Source organism: Rhipicephalus microplus, chromosome X (genome assembly GCF_043290135.1).
Source record: "Rhipicephalus microplus isolate Deutch F79 chromosome X, USDA_Rmic, whole genome shotgun sequence".
Classification (NCBI taxonomy): Eukaryota; Metazoa; Arthropoda; class Arachnida; order Ixodida; family Ixodidae; genus Rhipicephalus; species Rhipicephalus microplus.
Genome location: NC_134710.1, coordinates 301,493,170 through 301,512,268, shown reverse-complemented (window position 1 = coordinate 301,512,268; position 19,099 = coordinate 301,493,170). Strand labels below are relative to the sequence as shown.

Here is a 19,099-nt window from a genome sequence, read left to right as displayed (position 1 = left end):
AATGAAATGGGTACATTTCACGCAGTGTTATTGAGCTTTGTTTTTTTTCTTTGTTTTTCGCATAAAAAAAAACAAGAAATAAGGTCGATTGACAGAAAATTTCAAAAATCAAAGGATCACTATCTATGTTGAACATTTTTCTGTTTCGTTTTTTTTTTTTTTTGCCGATAGAGTAAACCAGGATTAGAATAAAACAGGCAAATGGGGCCCAGTGCGTTCACCGAAGAAAAAAAAAAGCCTTCATATACGAAGACATAAGCACTACTAACTGTGACACGAAAACAACGAGTTCAGGGGACATTGGGGCAGCGTGAAAAAAAAAATGAAAATATAGAAATCCACATAAAGGACGGCACTAAAATGGACGCGTCGTTTCCGAGCGCTGTTTGTCTACGGCGCTTGGCGGGTCCTTCAGGTTCGAGAAGTGGACTGTGCTTCGAGATGGAAAAAAAATGGAGCAGCCCGCGTGGACGGCCGCCCATCCCTCTCGGGCGGCTACGATTGCGCCGCCGCGATATTGCGCATTCTCCCGGGATCTGCCACTGTCTCTTCTCGACGGGCTCTTGAGAGCGACCGCGGCTTGAGAGTCAAACCGTAACGCGCTATAAAACGAACTTCGCAAAAACCGAGCGCGTGGGTGACACGCGCAACACGCAACAGAAGAAGAAAGAAAAAAGAAAGGAGTAAGGGTGCGAAAGAGGAAGGCCAGACCGAAATTGCACCGGATGCCGAAGAGCGAAAGTCAAACGGAAAGGCGCGCGTCCGTTTGTGAGCACCGAAATTCCCCCTCTACAATGCGCAAAAACGTGGAACACACGCAGGAACGTGCCGCGCATGCCAGCCATGCAGCCATCGTATGAATGGTTTCGAGCTGGAGTTGCGTCCTCTTGTTCTTCTCACGTGCCAGCCGTTATGTAGGTATACGTATGTGCTTAGAGGCGCGTTTACTGTCGGGCGTTGTTCTCACTAGGGGAGGGGGGGGAGGAGGGGGCTCTATTTTTGGAAAGGAAATGACGCTCTTCGGAGAGAGTGACGAAGATACCACGGCGCGAACCTCGTTTCCCTCCTCAGCTGGAACGATGTGTCGTTAAAGGCCCGGACGAGACAGCACCCGGCGATTCAGGCTCTTGTGGTGGCGCGGTCAAGTGGGTGGAGCCCTTTACGGCCATGCGATGCGGGCAAGCGTCGTTGCCCAACAGAAAGCCGCGGAAGTCCGCCTCCGCTGCTCGTGTAACTTCTTATTTCTCGTTTGGTGGCATCGGAGAGGCATGCCCTTGTTCATGTATATACCCCCCCCCCCCTGATACCGTGGAAAAGAAAAAGATAATGCCACAGCTTTACCCGAATGGTGAAGCATTGATATTGATGGTAATGCTTAGGCAGTGACAGAGATCAAAGCTCGCAGTTTCATCGGCCAGATGTGCAATGATCAGCCTGACTACATACACCCACTGCAGGGCAAGTGCCTGTTTCATGTTCCACCAATCAACGTGGTTCTGTGCTTTCTGCTGCTACGTTGTAACTGCAAACTTCTCATTCTTATCTGTCCACCTGTATTTCTCATGCGTTTGTCTTCTCTTGGAATTCAGTTACCCTTAATAACCAGCTGTTACCCTGCCCACGCGCCAGGTATGTAACAAATTCATCGGATGACATCACAGGCGCACAGGAAAACATGAACAGACCACGTTCAGAAGCGATTGCTAGAGAAACATTGGCGGGACAAGCAGTGCTGGCACAGGTGGTGAGCAAACATTTCGCCATGTCACTGATTTCAACGTGTCTCCAAAACGTACTCGTACAGAAAACGCTAGCTCCAAGGGTAGGCACTCGAGGCACTATAGCGTACGCGAAGCCAGCGGCCATCTTGACTCGCCCAATCTTCGAACCCGGTCTAACCGCAAGATAGAGTTTGGCAGACGCATTTATACGCTCAGCTGCACGGAGAGCCTGCAAAGCCGCCACATCCCTGGTTAGATGAAGAATATGATGCTCGTTAACCTGTCACTGCTTCGTGACCTGCCGTTCACCTGTCTCACCTGTATCACAAATGCCTCTAGAACCCTGTTTTTGTCGTTGTTTTTCTCATTGTGAGGGACAGCTGTTATGAACACCGGCTGCGGCAGACAACTACGCTACCGAAATTGGCTGTTGTAACCTTACGACATCTTTAGCAGTTAAAAGGTCAGTCAAAATTTCACGTATTGTCTCGTTAGAGCCAGCCACGCCAACCTGTAGTACACTATTCAGAGAAGAATGCAGAATGAAAAAAAAAGTTGGGGCATACACTAAAGCTTCGCCTTTGAAAGTTGAACGCGAAAGCGACATCCTCTTTCTAGTGGGTACTTTAATCAATTAATGCACGAAACCTTGTCGAACTTGCTATGCAGCCATCACGTGGCCATAAGGAAATTGGTGCAGTAGAGTGTGCGCCCTTTGTAGCGGGTGGCCGGCTTTAAACTACAAAGTCGTTATGATATTCACATATTCTGACACTCGATGGCCATGGGCGCTTGTACCACGCATTATTAACTGCAATATTTCATGTTGCACCGTGAAGCATGCATACAGGGCGCGTGTGTTTGTAAAGCACGAAAATTACTTTCACTCCATTTCCAAGCACAGGAAGTTATTTTCACTATACTCACAAGCAGGCGATGTGGTGGAACATTCGCTTGCCACGCAAAGGACTCAAATTTGACCCCACTCTGGCCCACACTTTTTATCATTTCATCATTTATCATTGTATTGTTATAGATTTTTCGGTTACACATAAGTAAATGATTTTTCGCTCACAACCAACGACGCGGACAGCGACGGCGGAATTTCGGTGAAAGGAGCTCTTTGACGCTATCGCGTCAGAAGACTATTGATGTGGTGTCAACGCTGACTCTACTAACAAGCACAAGTCACAAGCACACATTGTCGCTATTTAGGCGAGCACAGCGGCAGCATTAACCCGTATTCTGAGGCAGTCACTTATCTCTCTTATGTTCGTGGATACACATTTTCGACATCCATATTTGGGTCGTAAAACTGACCACTGCAAATAGGACGCCACTGTGACGCTAAGACGTCTGAAAACTAGACGAGAAAGAGAATACAGTGCAAACAAGACAAAATCGAAGAATATCGCTCGCCGCATTGCATCGATTGTTTGTTAATGGAGGCAGTCATACGCATCCAGTGAACTGCCGTATAGTATTTTCGTATTTATTTCACCACTGAGTCAATCGAGACACAGAATAATTTATCTTACTTGTGCCGTCATTAAAACAGTAGCTATGCCTGATGACCGTATTAAGTCACGGCAACATGCCAATGCCGCTTGTATTTGATTTACTTATTACTTCCGCACAGGGAGAGGAAAAGAGCTCGTTAGACAGTCATCCGCATTCTAAACCCCGAAACGAGGGACGATGTTTTTTTTTTTTCTTTCTTTCTTTCTTTCTTTCTTTCTTTCTTTCTTTCTTTCTTTCTTTCTTTCTTTCTTTCTGTCTTTCTTTCTTTCTTTCTTTCTTTTCTTCTTTCTTTCTTTCTTTTCTTCTTTCTTCCTTTATTAATCTTGTTTCTGAATTTGAAATGTCCGAAGTCAATGGAAATTAATGATTAGAGCGGGGCAACTGCTTACTGCCGTGTCGCTGGACTTTTTTCATATTCAACTGTATCTTGCGCGGGCGATTCGGGCGATACGTACACTGCCTTCAAAGCTAAATAATTAAATGGGTATGTTACAATACGCAAATTCATCTTCCAAATGGGGTTCGTGTATACAAATGTACTATAAAAACATAGCTTTCTCAAAAGGTTGGCGTCAGCAGGTACATAGTTCAAAATATTATGAGGGCTCTTAAGTCGCCAAACCACGATATCATTATGAGGGACGCCGTAGTGGAGGGCTCCGGAAATTTCGACCATCTGGTGTTTCTTGGACGTGTACTGACATTGCACAGTACGTGCGCCTCAACCATTTCGCCTCCATCGAAACGCGACCGGCGGAACTCAGCCCGCTTCATTCAGGTTAGCAGACGAGCACCCTTGCCATGGATCCACCGAGCAAGTTAGGACAGCCTTATTATTAAACTTTTTTTACAGCGAAAGCTGTTAAAAGATCAACACTCGGGTTACGCGCGGTACCGTATATAGTTGTCCGCCACCGCCGTCGGTGTCCGTAACCACTATCGCGAAGTGTGGCAGCTTGGGCTAGTTGGTATGGCATGACGATAGTTATAGCGCGAGAACAAAACGACGACACAGAGACAAGAAGGACACGAAAGACACGAGCGCTCGTGTCTTTCGTGTCCTTCTTGTCTCTGTGTCGTCGTTTTGTTCTCGCGCTATAACTATCGTCACACTATCGCGAATTAAGAAAAACGTCGTACCAACGACACAGTGGGGCTCGAGCCCGTATCCACTGCGTGCCAGCCCACCACTATAAGCCAAGCCGGTGACTGGTTCCCAAACTTGCCTTAGGCAGGCTTGATGTCGGGAAACAAATCGCGCTAATATGATTAATAAAGCGTTGTAAAACAGCGAAAGAACAACCAGTCGTCGCACAATGCGAATAGCGTAACGAGTGGGTCGTCCTATGCGCCTATCCATTACAAAAGCTTGTTTTTGATCGCCTATTAACTGTGACGCATACCAACTTCAAGAGTAATTCCTCATCGTCGTCAGCCACTGCATGGACAATTGCCACAAAATTCCTTGCTAGTGTTTAGCGGATACAACGCTTCTCAGAAGAATGACAAAAGATAGCATAGCGAATGCTGGTCTACTAGCCGGGAATTATTATTATTAATGCCGTAGTGGTTGCCTAGCAAGTGTGCTTGCAGAATATACCCAATGAGTGTTTAGAAAAAGCTCTAAAAGGCCGCTCTTCTAGCTTTGGCTGTGAATGTGTTGCGCCTTCCGCGCAGGCCAGGCGTTTTTTTTTCTGCTCACCTGTTTGACAGTGTGTACACTTGTTTGAATTCTTATATGTACAAAAATGTTTCGCTGACAACTTTCAAACTTTTGAGTCTTCTAGAGCACTTGCAGTTGATTTTCTTTTCTAATAAGCCACTCCTTACATGACGTTTTCATACAGAGGGGATGCATTCATTTCATACAGAGGAGGGGGCGCGGGTTCAAGGTTTCGTGCATGCTCTGATACAGTGAAGTAAAATACAGTTTTGTTTGCATGCGATGAAGTTTTCAGGGAAAAATCATAAATCTTATAATATGCGCCAAGAAGTTTTAATCTTCACTTTTTAATTTCACTCTTAAAGACCCTGGTTAGGGGCTGTTACATAATGGGTGGCTTAAAAACTTATATTTGCAGGGAGATCTTTATGACGGCCAATACGCAGCTCTCTTGTCCAGAAATGTTGGTGAAGTCGTGATGGCTGCAATGCTATAGGGAAAGTCACTCCAGTGCACTGCTGCACCAAGAAAAAAATGAGGCAGCAATATAAAATGCTTGAAACAATACAAAATATAGCTGCAAGGTTTGTCCTCACTCGGTACTCAAGAAATGACAGTTGCACCAATATAAAAAATGAGTTAGGATAGGAATTACTCTCGTCGCGTCGAAAGAAACTACGGCTAAAGCTCTTGTACCTAATATGCCCTGGTAAAACTAGCATTCGACAAGAAAATGACTTTCACAGTCCTTATAATATTTCTTCGCGAAAGGATCATTGCTGCAAAGTTTTAGAGTACTTTACCAGATCTAATTTGTATGCTAATTCGTGTTTGGTTTTTCCATTAGAGAATGGAATCACTTTTCTGATGAACAAGTGTGCTGTATAAATGAAGTGTTTTTTGCAACATTGTAATCCCCTGCTGCAGCGCCTTCGGGCTAAGCGGGATAATCACTGAATAAAGATTAAAGAATAAAAAGCTGTAGTGCCACTACATGTGGCTGCAATTGAATAAGGATATGATGGGTGAAAAGACACGCGCGTCGATGGGATGATGCGAGATGCTTGATTGAAGGAACTGCAAAAAAAATGGAAAGCAAACAGAGACTCGCGATATGGTGACAAACACAAACATCAGGCCAATATCACGTTTTAGGAAAGGCATACTGACGTCGTATGAATATGAAGAATGAATGAACTTATTGACACGGTTTTGTACAAATTCTATAGCTTGTTTGTTATGTATACCTGGTGCGGGCTCCAGATAGGCGCTGCATATTCAAGTTTAGAACTGATGAGGTGTTTGTACGCGAGAAGATTCATGTCTAGTGGTTAGTGACACAAATGACGTTTTAGATAATCGAGGAATCTGTTCGTGGATGATATGATGTTTTAAAAGTGTGTATGCCAGGAAAGGTGAGATGATAATAACGCCCATGTATTTATATGACTGAACTTGTTTGACAGTGGCATTCGAGATTAATTATGAGGATGACAAAGGGGATGACGCTGGGGATGAAATGAAACGAGTGTGCATTTAGTGGGATTCAGTATCATTAGCCCAAGATCTCCCCCCTCTTGCACAATGTTTAAGTCCAAGATTGCACTCAGAATGATTTAATCTGTACCAAGTTTATGACAAGTTTCATAACCTGTCAGGGTTATGAAAGTTGGCCAGTTACAGCGATAACGCAGGGTGGTGCACCGCACATGTGAGTGGGAAAAAGCTGGAGAGGGAGAATGGGTTGCAGGGGTTCTGCCTTTACGTTAAATTACTCGTTGACCCGGTTTAGGCAGAACTGTTAGTGCATGTATTTTATGTTTGTGGGTGTTTTTCAGTTGCATCTTGGGCGTTCTCAATATGTAGACCACTATAGTGGATCTCGGGCCTGCCAATTCACATGTAACAAGCCTCAATACATCACCAGGTCAACACGCTCCCCGTCAAGGCGGGAACGACATTTCTGTCGTACCAAGCAGGTGACCACGCCCCGCCGCGGTGGTCTAGTGGCTAAGGTACTCGGCTGCTGACCCGCAGGGCGCGGGTTCGAATCCCGGCTGCGGCGGCTGTATTTCCGACGGAGGCGGAAATGTTGTAGGCCCGTGTGCTCAGATTTGGGTGCACGTTAAAAAACCCCAGGTGGTCTAAATTTCTGGAGCCCTCCACTACAGCGTCTCTCATAATCATATGGTGGTTTTGGGACGTTAAACCCTACAAATCAATCAAGCAGGTGACCACAACAGGTGCGTGCAAAAAAACTCCCGTTGTCTTTTATGCGTTTGCCCAAAATAACTCGAAGGCGAAAGCCACGTTACTTTTCCTCTCTGTAATTGTAATGATGCACCCAGTCGTCCTCCAGAAGTTTTCTGCGCCTAGCGTCGTTTTCCACTGCCTCCGAGATCCGGCCACCATTAACCCAAACTTAAGCGGCTGTGTCACATGGTGGCGTATTCGCGTGGCGTCCTGCTGTGAGACAACAAGGTGATGCCATGATACCGTCACAGAGTTTGGCTAGTTGTGGAGTAATGATGACGCCATGTGGTATGACGTGGCTACTACGTCAAGTGGCGATGTCGCCATGTGATGATGGTTTTTTTTTTTCTTCGTCATTTGTGCTGATAGACGCCGAGACCAAGTGTTCATACTCACCATTGATGAGCTATCTAAAGCGTTTCCCTTAAATATAACGTGCGAGATAGGCACGGAAGTAAACCCGCATGAAAGCGCATGCGCCCTGAAAGAGGTACGGGTCTAGCTAAAAGCAATCAAGCGCCACGCTCATGCAATTCCGGATTAAATTGTTAAAATAAAAAGTACAGAGGCCAGCACTACCAGGTCACCGCAGATTCTAGAGCGAATGCCGCCCGAGTCCTCTCATAGTGCAGTTATGTCAAATTATTAAATTTTTATGCGGCGAGACAGACAAGATAATCTGATCACCGCTTCAATATGCCGTGCCCCACAATACTTTTAAAAACTAACTGCCGCCATATTCACTCCCTTTGCGCTCCTATACTGTATACGTATTCGTATAGGGACTCCGGAAAAGTAAGCTCATGGGGTGATTCAGAACAATTGTATTAGGCAAATCATCGATACAACCTTTGCATTATCGCGGTGCACTGAACAAACCGATTCCTTCACAGTGCAGTTGAGCTCATCTTTATCACCCAATAAGGCACACTCTCATTTTGCATAGCATGCGCGACGAAAATTTACGCACGTTTGTAGTTGCCTATTTGCGAAGTGAGCAGTGCCATCAGCAAACAAAACATTCATTGCGATGCACCAATGACTCACTCGGCTTAAGGCCGAACGTCTGTGGGGGTTGTGATAAGTTTTCACTCAATAATGACAGCATAGTATAGTGTCGACAGGCTGTTACGATTATTAACAGCCTTGCTTTCAGCAGCCGTATATTTCCGATCTGCCAATGCTATAACATCCTGCGCGTAGTAAGCCCAACGACGGTCGTTATATTTTGCAACATGCAAGAGGTCGTAATCATTCACAAAATAGCATATACTGCTTAATTTCACGTTGCCTTTCCATATTATACACGTGGCTCATAACGAATATGAATGAACTTCTACCACACACTCCTTAATGATACTCGTCAGATTATCATTCATTGCATCAATGCTAAGGCTGGTTTCCTCGATAAGAGCCGAGTATCTGTTCTGAAGCGAGGCTCTGAATTCCTGTACTTTCCCTCTCAGTCCTAGCTCATTGATGGCTTCTTGCGTATCAGATTTTGTCGTTCCTTCTTGAAGTCCAGGTGAATTTGAGACCGAACCATTATATGGTCACTGCATCGTACATTGCCAAGCAGTTCTACATCCTGCACGATGCCTGGGTGTGCCCTCAGTATAAAGTCTACTTCGATCTTACTTTCGCCATTAGGGCTCCTGCATGTCTACTTACGGTTCACTCGTTTTCACAGAGGCAATTAGGGGCCTTTTAAAATGTAAATTGACGGTAACTTTCAATAACACTGCCAAAAAAATCGATCAGCGGTATTAGCTTACGGCTCTTAGGAGCTTTTACGAAATTATAAAATTTTTAACTTTGCAGAAAAGATGTTACTATGCCATTGTTTTCTATACTCAATCATACCTCATCGAGGACTTATTTTAAGAACTGTTTTACAAAATTCAACAAAGACAACACTTCATTTCGAAATACCTCTGTTATCAGACTTCTTGTCCTATTTAACTTATATCCCTTGTTTGTTTTTTTCCCTGCTTCTTTTATTGAAGAGGACTTGGCATATCATAAAAATAATATGGATTTTTTATGTGGTTCACAAATGGGTTTTCTCGGATTTTCATTTATATTTTCGTTCTTTCCTATTCTATGCTTTGCCTCCCGCAGTATTTTTCTTTCTTTTTTGCTTTTATAAGCAGGGGAACTACTTTCAGGTTTCAAAGTGATACGTGATAGCGAGCCTACACACCAACCAGGGTTGCTAAACTGCTGAATTGTGGAGTAACTCGGCGTTATGACTAAAAGAAAGAGGCAATTTATTCGTATGAAGGCCAAGCTCGCCTTGAATGGTCATGCATCATCAGCCTGAATGAGCGAAGTGAAACGCATCTGCTCTGTACTGAGAAGCCGAGAGCTCATTGCGGGATATTTTAGGGGCGAAGCTCCTAAAGGCATGGGTCTGTCCATCCCTTGTATGTATGTATGTATGTATGTATGTATGTATGTATGTATGTATGTATGTATGTATGTATGTATGTATGTATGTATGTATGTATGTATGTATGTATGTATGTATGTATGTATGTATGTATGTATGTATGTAGGTATGTATGTATGTATGTATGTATGTATCCACCTTTGCCAACTGCCCACTGCTTCGTCCTTCCAACCACCACTTCACCGATAATAAAGCAAATACTTTTGAGAAGTAGTCGATATGAGATGCAAGATGGTCGGGTACTTGCATTCGGGTGCGCGTTAAAGAACCATAGATTGTCTCACTGTGTCCATTCCTTGTTTGTACGTGACCGCCTGTAGTTCCACCTTTGCAAACTGCCGACTACTTCATCCTTGCAAACATCCCACTACGCCCCATCATCAATTCACCACTTCACCGACCATCAAACCCTTATAATGAAGGGGGAACGGAAGCAACGTGTAGCTACGACTTACAAATAATAGATTTCTTGTATAAATGTATATAGTGTTTGTCACGCCTTTGATGGTTTAGTGGGTGATATTCGTGGATGGCTCACGGTTTGACGAAATCCTCCGGCGCTTCCCTCTAGTACCCGTGGGTTAGCAACCGAGTACCTTGGCCAATAAGGCACCGAGGCACGCTTAGAAGCCCCAAGTTCACCAAATTAATCCGGAGAACTATATAGCGCGCCTCAATCGTCGTAAAAGTTGAATTTTTTTTTCGTAAGACAGATTTATGCGTAAAAAATATCGACTACTGAGGGACGTCGCCTAGTTAAGTTAGCGTCCTTCGAGTAATTCATGTCAATGAAAACAAACTTGGATTTGATAATGCTGCAAGCGCCACTGCTGTTGCTACAAGAATAGCAGCTTCCAGTTGTTCAATGTTATTGTTGTTGGCTGTAACATAGCTCATACCCACTCAGAGGGGCTGGCTAAGAGTTGTCTATAATTCATTTGTTAGACTTTACGATGACTGAATTTTGATAACCAACAAAACAACGTATGTGAATCAAAAAAGTGCAATAATTGTTTTTCACCCACTCAGATCAGACGTTATAAAATTTATTTTGAATATATTGAAAGGGAAATAAAAAGATATAAAGTAAAGTTCTTGCAATTAGTTCATATCTACAATAAAAATAATAAATACACAAGTAGGATTTTAATGTCACATTTGTTTCGTTTGCTGAAGGAAACTACAAATGACATCAAAAGCCCCGCCGCGGTAGTCTAGAGGCTAAGGTACTCGGCTGCTGACCCGCAGGTCGCGGGTTCAAATCCCGGCTGCGGCGGCTGCATTTACGATGGAGGCGGAAATGTTGTAGGCCCGTGTGCTCAGATTTGGGTGCACGTTAAAGAACCCCAGGTGGTCAAAATTTCCGGAGCCCTCCACTACGGCGTCTCTCATAATCATATGGTGGTTTTGGGACATTAAACCCCACAAATCAATCAATCAATCAATGACATCAAAAGCGTTCTTGTGGCTAAAGCCCAGATACGAAGAGCACCAAGGAAAAGTATCTTCTCACCTGCGAAGTTCAGCCCTATGGCAGGTTAGTGACTGGGATAAGAAGGAGTGTTTTTTTCTTAGTAAACTGCATCGGTGACATGAAGTGCGGTTACTCCGTCGTTTTATCCTACAGCCCACTTCATGGCCATTGAAACGCTTCATGACCATTGAAACACTGCGACATATATCCACAATGAGTGCACGATCTCGACGTGATTGTCAATTTCCCGCTGCAAGGCACGTATGTTTTGCGGGAAAGAAGAAAAAAGGTGCGTGTCGCGCGGGGTGACCGCACGTTCTGAGCGAGACGCCTCGTGATCGCGCTCGTGGTCACTCGAAATTTCGGGGCGGCGCTGGTCAGACGTCACGGTTCGAGCCGCGTTCCGGTCCCGTCCCAGGTGTCAGCTCGGCCCGCGTCCGCTGGAGGTTCGCAGGGACACCGCGGCGCGACCAGCGACTACGCCAGCGGGCTTCACTCGTCCACTGGCATACGGTAAGCGAGCACGCACGGCGAGGGAGGGCCGGGCCGCCATAAGCCTCGGACGCTTCGAGAGCGGCCGTATTCTCTCGAGGTCGCTTCATACGAGCTTCATAGCGACGATAATTTCAGAGATATTCGAAGGTGTAGGTAATGTGGAATGACATTTTGATAGGGCGTCTTTCGTCGTTTCTCCTAGCGGATATAATTGTTAGGGGTAGCCGCTCGCTGCAAAAGCGAGGAAGAAGAGGTTTCTACTACGCACTGCTGCCAACCATTTTTTCCGACCCGCTGTTATTTGAATTACTACGTAGAGCTCTGCAGAGGGGGGCTATGCGTCAAGCAGTCAAATTTTCTAAGCTGTCAAGGTGTGCATGGGTTACTGTTGTAAAAGTAAAGCTTATAATTTTACAGAACGAACTTATTTGTGTTGTGCTATTGGCTGTACGGACAGGCAACGTCCTGTATAATCGATACTTTTTTTAGCTCTCGCTTGCCGAGTGCTGTTCACTATTGGCCGATGGCCCCTTTGATAATAGAACTGACATCGCCTTTGGTTTACGTCTGTATACTCAAGAGCACGTGTAGCGTAGGGAAGCGCTTTTGTGTATTCGGGCCAGTTTTGCTAAAATGCTTTCTTTGCGCTATATCTCGCTTTTTCCTAATTTGCCGCGGGTTGAATGTCTGTCACTGGTCATTTCGCCGTTGTATTAGCGTTTAGCATTTTCATCGCTAATTGCGTTACGCTGACCCGTTGCGGTGGCCTAATGATTATGGTGCTCGACTCCCGACCCTAAGATAGCGGGATCAAGTACCGGCCATGGCGGCTGCATTTTCAGTAAAGGCAAAATGCCAGGCATGTGCATACTTACTTTTTGGCGCACTTAGGAGTCCCAGGTGGTTGAAATTCCTGAATCCCCTCTTCTACGGCGTCCCTCGTAATCGCATCATATAGCCGCAGGAAATATTGACGCTACAACGATATGCGTTGCGTCATTTCATTATCACCTGTCTTTTTTCACCAGATGTGTAATTATTAAAAGAAATACCTGAAGTTGAGTTTTTCTTGCTCTTACGTTGGAAAAAAGTAGCTTGGGGCAAAGTTTTGAGCCTAGATGTTCCCTACACAATGTCAACTAATTTTATTTTTGTAGCTTATGCCTATGGACGTAAAATCTAAGTCTGAAAATAGCTAACGACGCTATCACTATTTTCTTTTGTTGCACTTCGTCGCTAACGTCACTTGAGCTTTACGTTATCGACATATCGCAGGTCACCTTCCACAGTCGTTAAGGAACCAATGACTGGGCAGTTATAAGCCCGAGGACGAATGTTCGATTCCCAACCCCGATGGCCGCATTATTCATGGGGAGCTAAGTGCGAGATTACCAGTCTACTTACATATTGGTGCACGCTGAGGAACCAAATATGCTTAACACCAATCCACAGTCCACCCCCAATGGCGTGCCACATAATCATGTCATGGAAAAACATCAAAATTTGACGTTTCAAGGTTACGCGTTCGTGAGAGGCATATTTTCAGGCCAAGCTTATCGCTGCGTTAGGCCGCTGAAGTTGTTGGGAAAGCTCATGATTCATGGCCGTAAGAAGAACGTAAACGTAACAGCTAGCACGGGACGAAAAATGAAGACCACTACACGAGTGCTGCGCGCTGTCGTCGTGTGTGTGTTCTCAGCCCCGCGGTGTTACGTTTGCGCTGTTTTTATCGTCACTTTAACGCACAGAATCTATCGCACCTCTCGGAACGGCTTGAACTGCTAATAATAATAATAATAATATCTGCGGTTTAATGTCCCAAAACTACGACACGATTGAGAGACGCCGTAGTGGAGGGCTGCGGAAATTTCAACCACCTGGGGTTCATTTACAAGTACACCTAAATCCTAATACACGGGCCTCAAACATTTTTGCTTCCATTGAAAATGCAGCCACCCCACCCGGGATTCGATCTCGTGACCTTTAGTTTAGTAGTCGAGCGCCATAACCCCTTGACCACCGTGGCGGGTTGGCTTGAACTGGCGCTCGCATTAAGCCGGAACTCGATCGACCAGTTCATCGTAAAGGATTCGCTTAATTACTGAGATTATTATTAAATTTTTAAATTAGAATTAGGAAAAGAAAGAAGTAATTAGTAAATATTTGTAATTTTACATCACGTAGGTTTTCTGAACTTACAGTGCAGGAGACACGCGTGGTGTGTAATTCGAAAATATTATACTTCGCAAGTGATTTGTGGTCACTGACATGTGTAGCGTACCAGGACCTCACTGGAATTGGCTCTTATGAACGGTTGCGGTGTGAGAGCTTCGCGTGAATACAGGATCCTCGAATACTAAGAGGGGCGTCCTAGCCGAGTTCGAAGACCTCAGGGCAGTCACCATTCAGTCCGCGTTTGAAACCACAAGTGTCGTCACGCTAACAAGATCTTTGAACAGGCAACGTCGCCGAAGCCAACGTTTGGACGAGTGCACTTGTCTTTGTCAAAGCAGCAACTCATTTACTGCGGCATTGACAAAGACAAGCCCACTTACCGAAACGTTGGCTTCTGCGCGACGTTCCCCGTTCAACGACTTCTCAAGGCCTCCGAGGCTCCAACCTTTCCCGAATTTCCGTCGTGTCGCACTAACAACAAACTTGAGCACCTCGCGCATCTCGCCTTTGAACGAAGCAGTCAACGTTCCGCAGTTCATGTCGCCCTTTTCCTCAAAAATTGTGGGGCACACCCCCATAGTTGGCTGTTCACTGCTGTATACTCACTATAATACACGCGTACCCTAAATGTAGTAAGTTGAGTGCTCAGTTTCGTAAACCTCCCATTGACTATAATACTTAAAATAATATGTTTGTCAACGCTAGGAAAAGTCGTCGGTGGAACGGTGGAAGTAAAGAATGTCGTGGCAGGCAAATGAATTACGGTATTAATAATAATAATAATAATAATAATAATAATAATAATAATAATAATAATAGCCGGGCGATATGGCAACATTCACTTACGAAAAAATAATTGGGGCCGGATTACTAATGCGTGTACGAGCATTCAATGCTGATAACTAGACGGATGGCCGGAAACATCCGCAAAAGAACGCCGCATACGTATATTTTCTTAATTGAACATATCAGGATGAATTATAAACTTAGCGAGAAGACAAAACTTCAGATAAGGAACTTGAAGAACAATCTATGAAAGTCTTATTTTTAATTAGGGCTTTCCAAGGTTCCAAGTTGGCCACCACGCAATAATGTTTCCCGTGTCTATACAGAAAGCCCGCGAAGTATATATCTGAAGAAGCGCGTCACATTTTGCTGTTGCAGGGATCTCAAGCATTTATGTATTTAGAAAACCCGGGGTTCAAGTTTATTAGCGACGGAGGTCAAGTCCGGAAGGCCGAGGATTGTAATCGTTATATTAGCATTGTTACTCGCCGATCGCTTCGTACTTGATGACATACGTGCTTAGAAAGTTGGAGGTTAGAGTTCCTGGATGCTTTGGGGGCGAAGGTCTCAATATTAAATATGCTTAAAAGATCTAAGGATCAATACCCAACACACGAAGTAAGTCATGGGTGTGAGTTATTTACGAAATACACTGCTTCCATTGTATTCTCTATATGTATTGCTGTGGGAAAGGCACTGCTTTGATTACAGATGGCTATGGGAAAGTAGCGTACGAACGCTTGCTCATGAAATATTAGAGGTTAAAAGAGGACAGAGCAAATGTGCACACTTGTAACGTTCCGCAAACAGCGAATAAATATTATGCCGTATATACCACCACCCCGTGTTCTTGTGGGCTTAAGAAGAGTATTAAAACGTCACAAAGTACGTTCGCATTTATCAGTTGAAGAATGTAAAGAGTGAAAATTCATCTGAATTGATATTCTGCCCTTCAACAGTTCTATTATATTCCAGTATACGTTGTTGGAAATCGTTGTCTTGTCACTGAATATCATCATCATCATAAGCAGCCTGACTACGTCTCCTGCAGGACAAAGGCCTCTCCCATGTTCCTCCAGTTAACCCGGCCCTGGGCTTGCTGCTGCCAATTTATACCCGCAAACTTCTTAATCTTATCTGCCCACCTAACCTTCTGTCTTCCCCTAACTCGCTTGCCTTCTCTGGGAATCCAGTTAGTTGCCCTTAATGACCAGCGGTTATCCCGTCTATGCGCTACATGCCCGGCCCATGTCCATTTCTTCTTCTTCATTTCAACTATGATATCCTTAGCCCCCGCTTGTTCCCTAATTCACTCTGCTCACTTCTTGTCTCTTAAGGTTACACCTACCATTTCACTGAATATACCCAATCATAATACGTCCAACTTGCCCCAAAAAGCGCTTCCTCTTGCAAGACATGAGCTCTCCGAAGTTCTCTGTCAATGTATCACTCGCAGGAGGACCGCAAAGAAAGGAGACGCCGGTGAGCCGCAACCATGAGCAACTCGAGCATCTGCGTGCACGAGACCCACATCCGGCCCGTGGTCGGCGTCATCCAGCAAGGGGGCAAGGACGAAGATCCGCGCATAGAAGTGGGCGAGGTGACACTGGGCAGCGACAATGTGCTGACCGGTAGCCTGACTGTCTACGGTGGTGGTCAGTACCACGTCAAGACCACCGTCGCGGACGAGGTGGCCAGCTACGAGATCACCGACGAGAAGGGCCAGACACGAAACATTCTCGTCGCCGTGCCTAAGCCTCCGGTCGAGAAGATCAAGTTCGAGCGCCGCATCATCCTCGAGAACGGTGTGGAGACCATTGAGGAGTACCAGAACAACAAGATCGTGCGCCGCATCGTTGATGGCCAGGAAGCTCCGTTGGCCGCCGCCGATGACAAGAAGTAGAGGGGCCACTGCGCCGCCCCGAGCCGTTGTCAAGATTCCGGAGAGCACGTGCGGGCCACGTCTGCGGTGGTGACCATCGTCGCCAGTAAAGTTGGCTGCAAACATTTTGTCTCGGCTTTCGTGATTACTCGCGACACGCAATGGCGCGTACACGTACTGCACAAGCACAACACAGTGCCCGAGAGCTTCATGCATTGAAACCGGGATGAGAATTTGAAAAACTAAAAAGAAATGGGCAGGTTCCACTGATTAGTTTCGTGCGAAGAAGTCGGCAACTACTTTTGGATGCAGCGTTTTGTCGCTTTAAAACGCATTACAAGCCGCACCGACGCTCCGTCACTTACAGGGTATCTCATGACCTGCCGCAATGTAAGCACTCGCGTTAAAGCACTGACGTCAGTTATATCGAAGCGAAGTGCATGCAATGATGTCAATAGAGCAAATATTGAATAAAATGATAACTTGTCGAGTCGTGGGAGTGCATTTATGTTCATTTAGACTTGGAAGAATTTGGTACATCTCGTGTATTATGGGAATAGATGTTATGCGAAGCATGTAGAGGGATGGTGACTGGTGTGAATTTTATTGATCGCAACGTTACCTAATCACTAAAGATATGTACAAACGTTGTGCGCACGTCAAAATTTCTGATTGATTTTGTGGGGTTTAACGTCCCAGAACCACTATTTGATTATGAGAGACGCCGTAGTGGAGGGCTCCGGAAATTTTGACCACCTGGGGTTCTTTAACGTGCACCCAGTCGAACTTTCTGGTATATTTTACATAACCAGCTGTTTAAAGTTGCCTAATAATGGCAAAGGGTAGGATAGGTATTACAACCGCCACAAGCGCTAAAGTGATAGGTAGCGTTGTGCTTGCGCGAATGTACGCCTGGATAGCGCTACGTAAATCGACTTCAATATATGGCGCTAATCTAAACAATTGAAGTTAACCCGACACACGCGCCGTCCGTATCATAGTTTTTCACAAAAAAATATATATTTTAAGGCCCTGCTATTACAAAGCGCTCAAACATAATTAATCATCAGCAGCAGAAGAAGCAAAAACAAAGTACGCAAATTCGTACGTATACGTTCGCGTGTTGCCCTACGCACGCGCAGTGGGCCCATCGTCATTTTCGTAATTTCGAAAGAGAAATAATTATGGCGAAGTGTGCATTAACAAACTGTGCTTGCAATAATACTTTAAAACAGCCAATGCTACGTGCGTAGATTGTCGTTCATTTACCTACGGCTTGTTGCCCTGCCGCGGTGGTCTACTGGCTAAGGTACTCGCCTGCTGACCCGCAGGTCGCGGGATCGAATTCCGGCTGCGGTGGCTGCATTTCCTATGGAGGCGGAAATGTTGTAGGCCCGTGTGCTCAGATTCGGGCGCACGTTAAAAAACCCCAGGTGGTCGAAATTTCCGGAGCCCTCCACTACGGCGTCTCTCATAATCATATGGTGGTTTTGGGACGTTAAACCCCACATATCAATCAATACCTACGGCTTGTTTGATGCATGCATACACGAAGAACCGAAGCAGATTAGAATTTCAGAGCGCATGATATGCATGAGGCTCGGTTATGCTATCGCGTTGTATACTCTTCAAGTCGAAGCTCAAGTATCCTCCAAATTTTTTCTTGCCAAGCAGTTCCCAATGCTGGCGTAGCTCTGTGGTAAAATTCTTGTTTGCCGCGCAGAATGCTTGGGCTCCGTTCCTGCTGAGACACTAATATTTAATGCTTGCATTCGTCGGTTCAACGCTGCCGAAGTCAGCTTTTCTTGACGCTCTCACCAATGTCTGTTCTCGTAATTTCTGAGTATATTGTCAATCACCTGTGGCGCATACCTGCATACCACGGCCCGTGGTTTATGCGGGTATCCACAGGTGTCTGGAATAATGAGCTTGACGACGTACGTAGCGGGATTTTTTACGTTATTCATGTCACAACCAGCCAAACATAGTGGTAAAACCCTGTTATCCTCTAATACTAATTTTGGTACACACCAAGTTGAGGAAACGATCACGAGAGTGTGGTAAGTGGCTAGATACATACATAATTAGATAGTAACGCTCGAAGCGCTGTTTGGTTTGAATTCGATCAAAAGCGCATCTTTAAGCAGGCATTACCATGAAGCGTCATCTCCGCTACTTTTTTTTGGACCACTTATTTTACGACGAAAGCTGATGAAATCACAACAGCAGTTTTTAGTGCTGCAGTTGTCCTTCACCTCTGCCGCAGCCACCACCACCGCTGGTGTCAGTGACTGCTATACCGCGCACACTGAGAAAAAAAATTAGGGGACCCTAAAGCTTCACCTTTGGGAGTTGAACGCGATAGCAACATCCTGTTCCTTGTGCGTACTTCAAACACTTATTGCATGAAGCCTTTTCGAACTTTCTATGTACCGAGTAAGTGGCCTTAAAGAAATAGGTTCAGTAGCGTGTGCGCCTTTTGTAGTGGGGCACCAGTTTTCAACCAAGGAGCCATTTAATTAATCACATATTCTGGCGCCTGTTGGCAATGAATGCTTGTACCACGCGTTATCACTGTAATATTTCATGTTGCATTGTGAAGCATGTATACAGGACGCGTGTGCTTGTGAAGCGTGAAGGCTATTTTCACTGCATTCCAAAGAAGTTCTTCTCACTG

General features: G+C 45.2%; 1 protein-coding gene across 1 annotated transcript; it reads left to right on the top strand.

Moving 5' to 3' along the window:
- Positions 1-11,450: 11,450 nt before the first annotated feature.
- On the top strand, positions 11,451-16,550 carry LOC142777197 (uncharacterized). The gene is made up of 2 exons (XM_075881515.1): positions 11,451-11,597; positions 15,997-16,550. Exon 2 carries the CDS (start codon positions 16,036-16,038, stop codon positions 16,441-16,443), a length of 408 nt encoding a protein of 135 aa, XP_075737630.1. The 5' UTR covers positions 11,451-11,597; positions 15,997-16,035; the 3' UTR covers positions 16,444-16,550.
- The last annotated feature ends 2,549 nt before the right edge of the window (positions 16,551-19,099 follow it).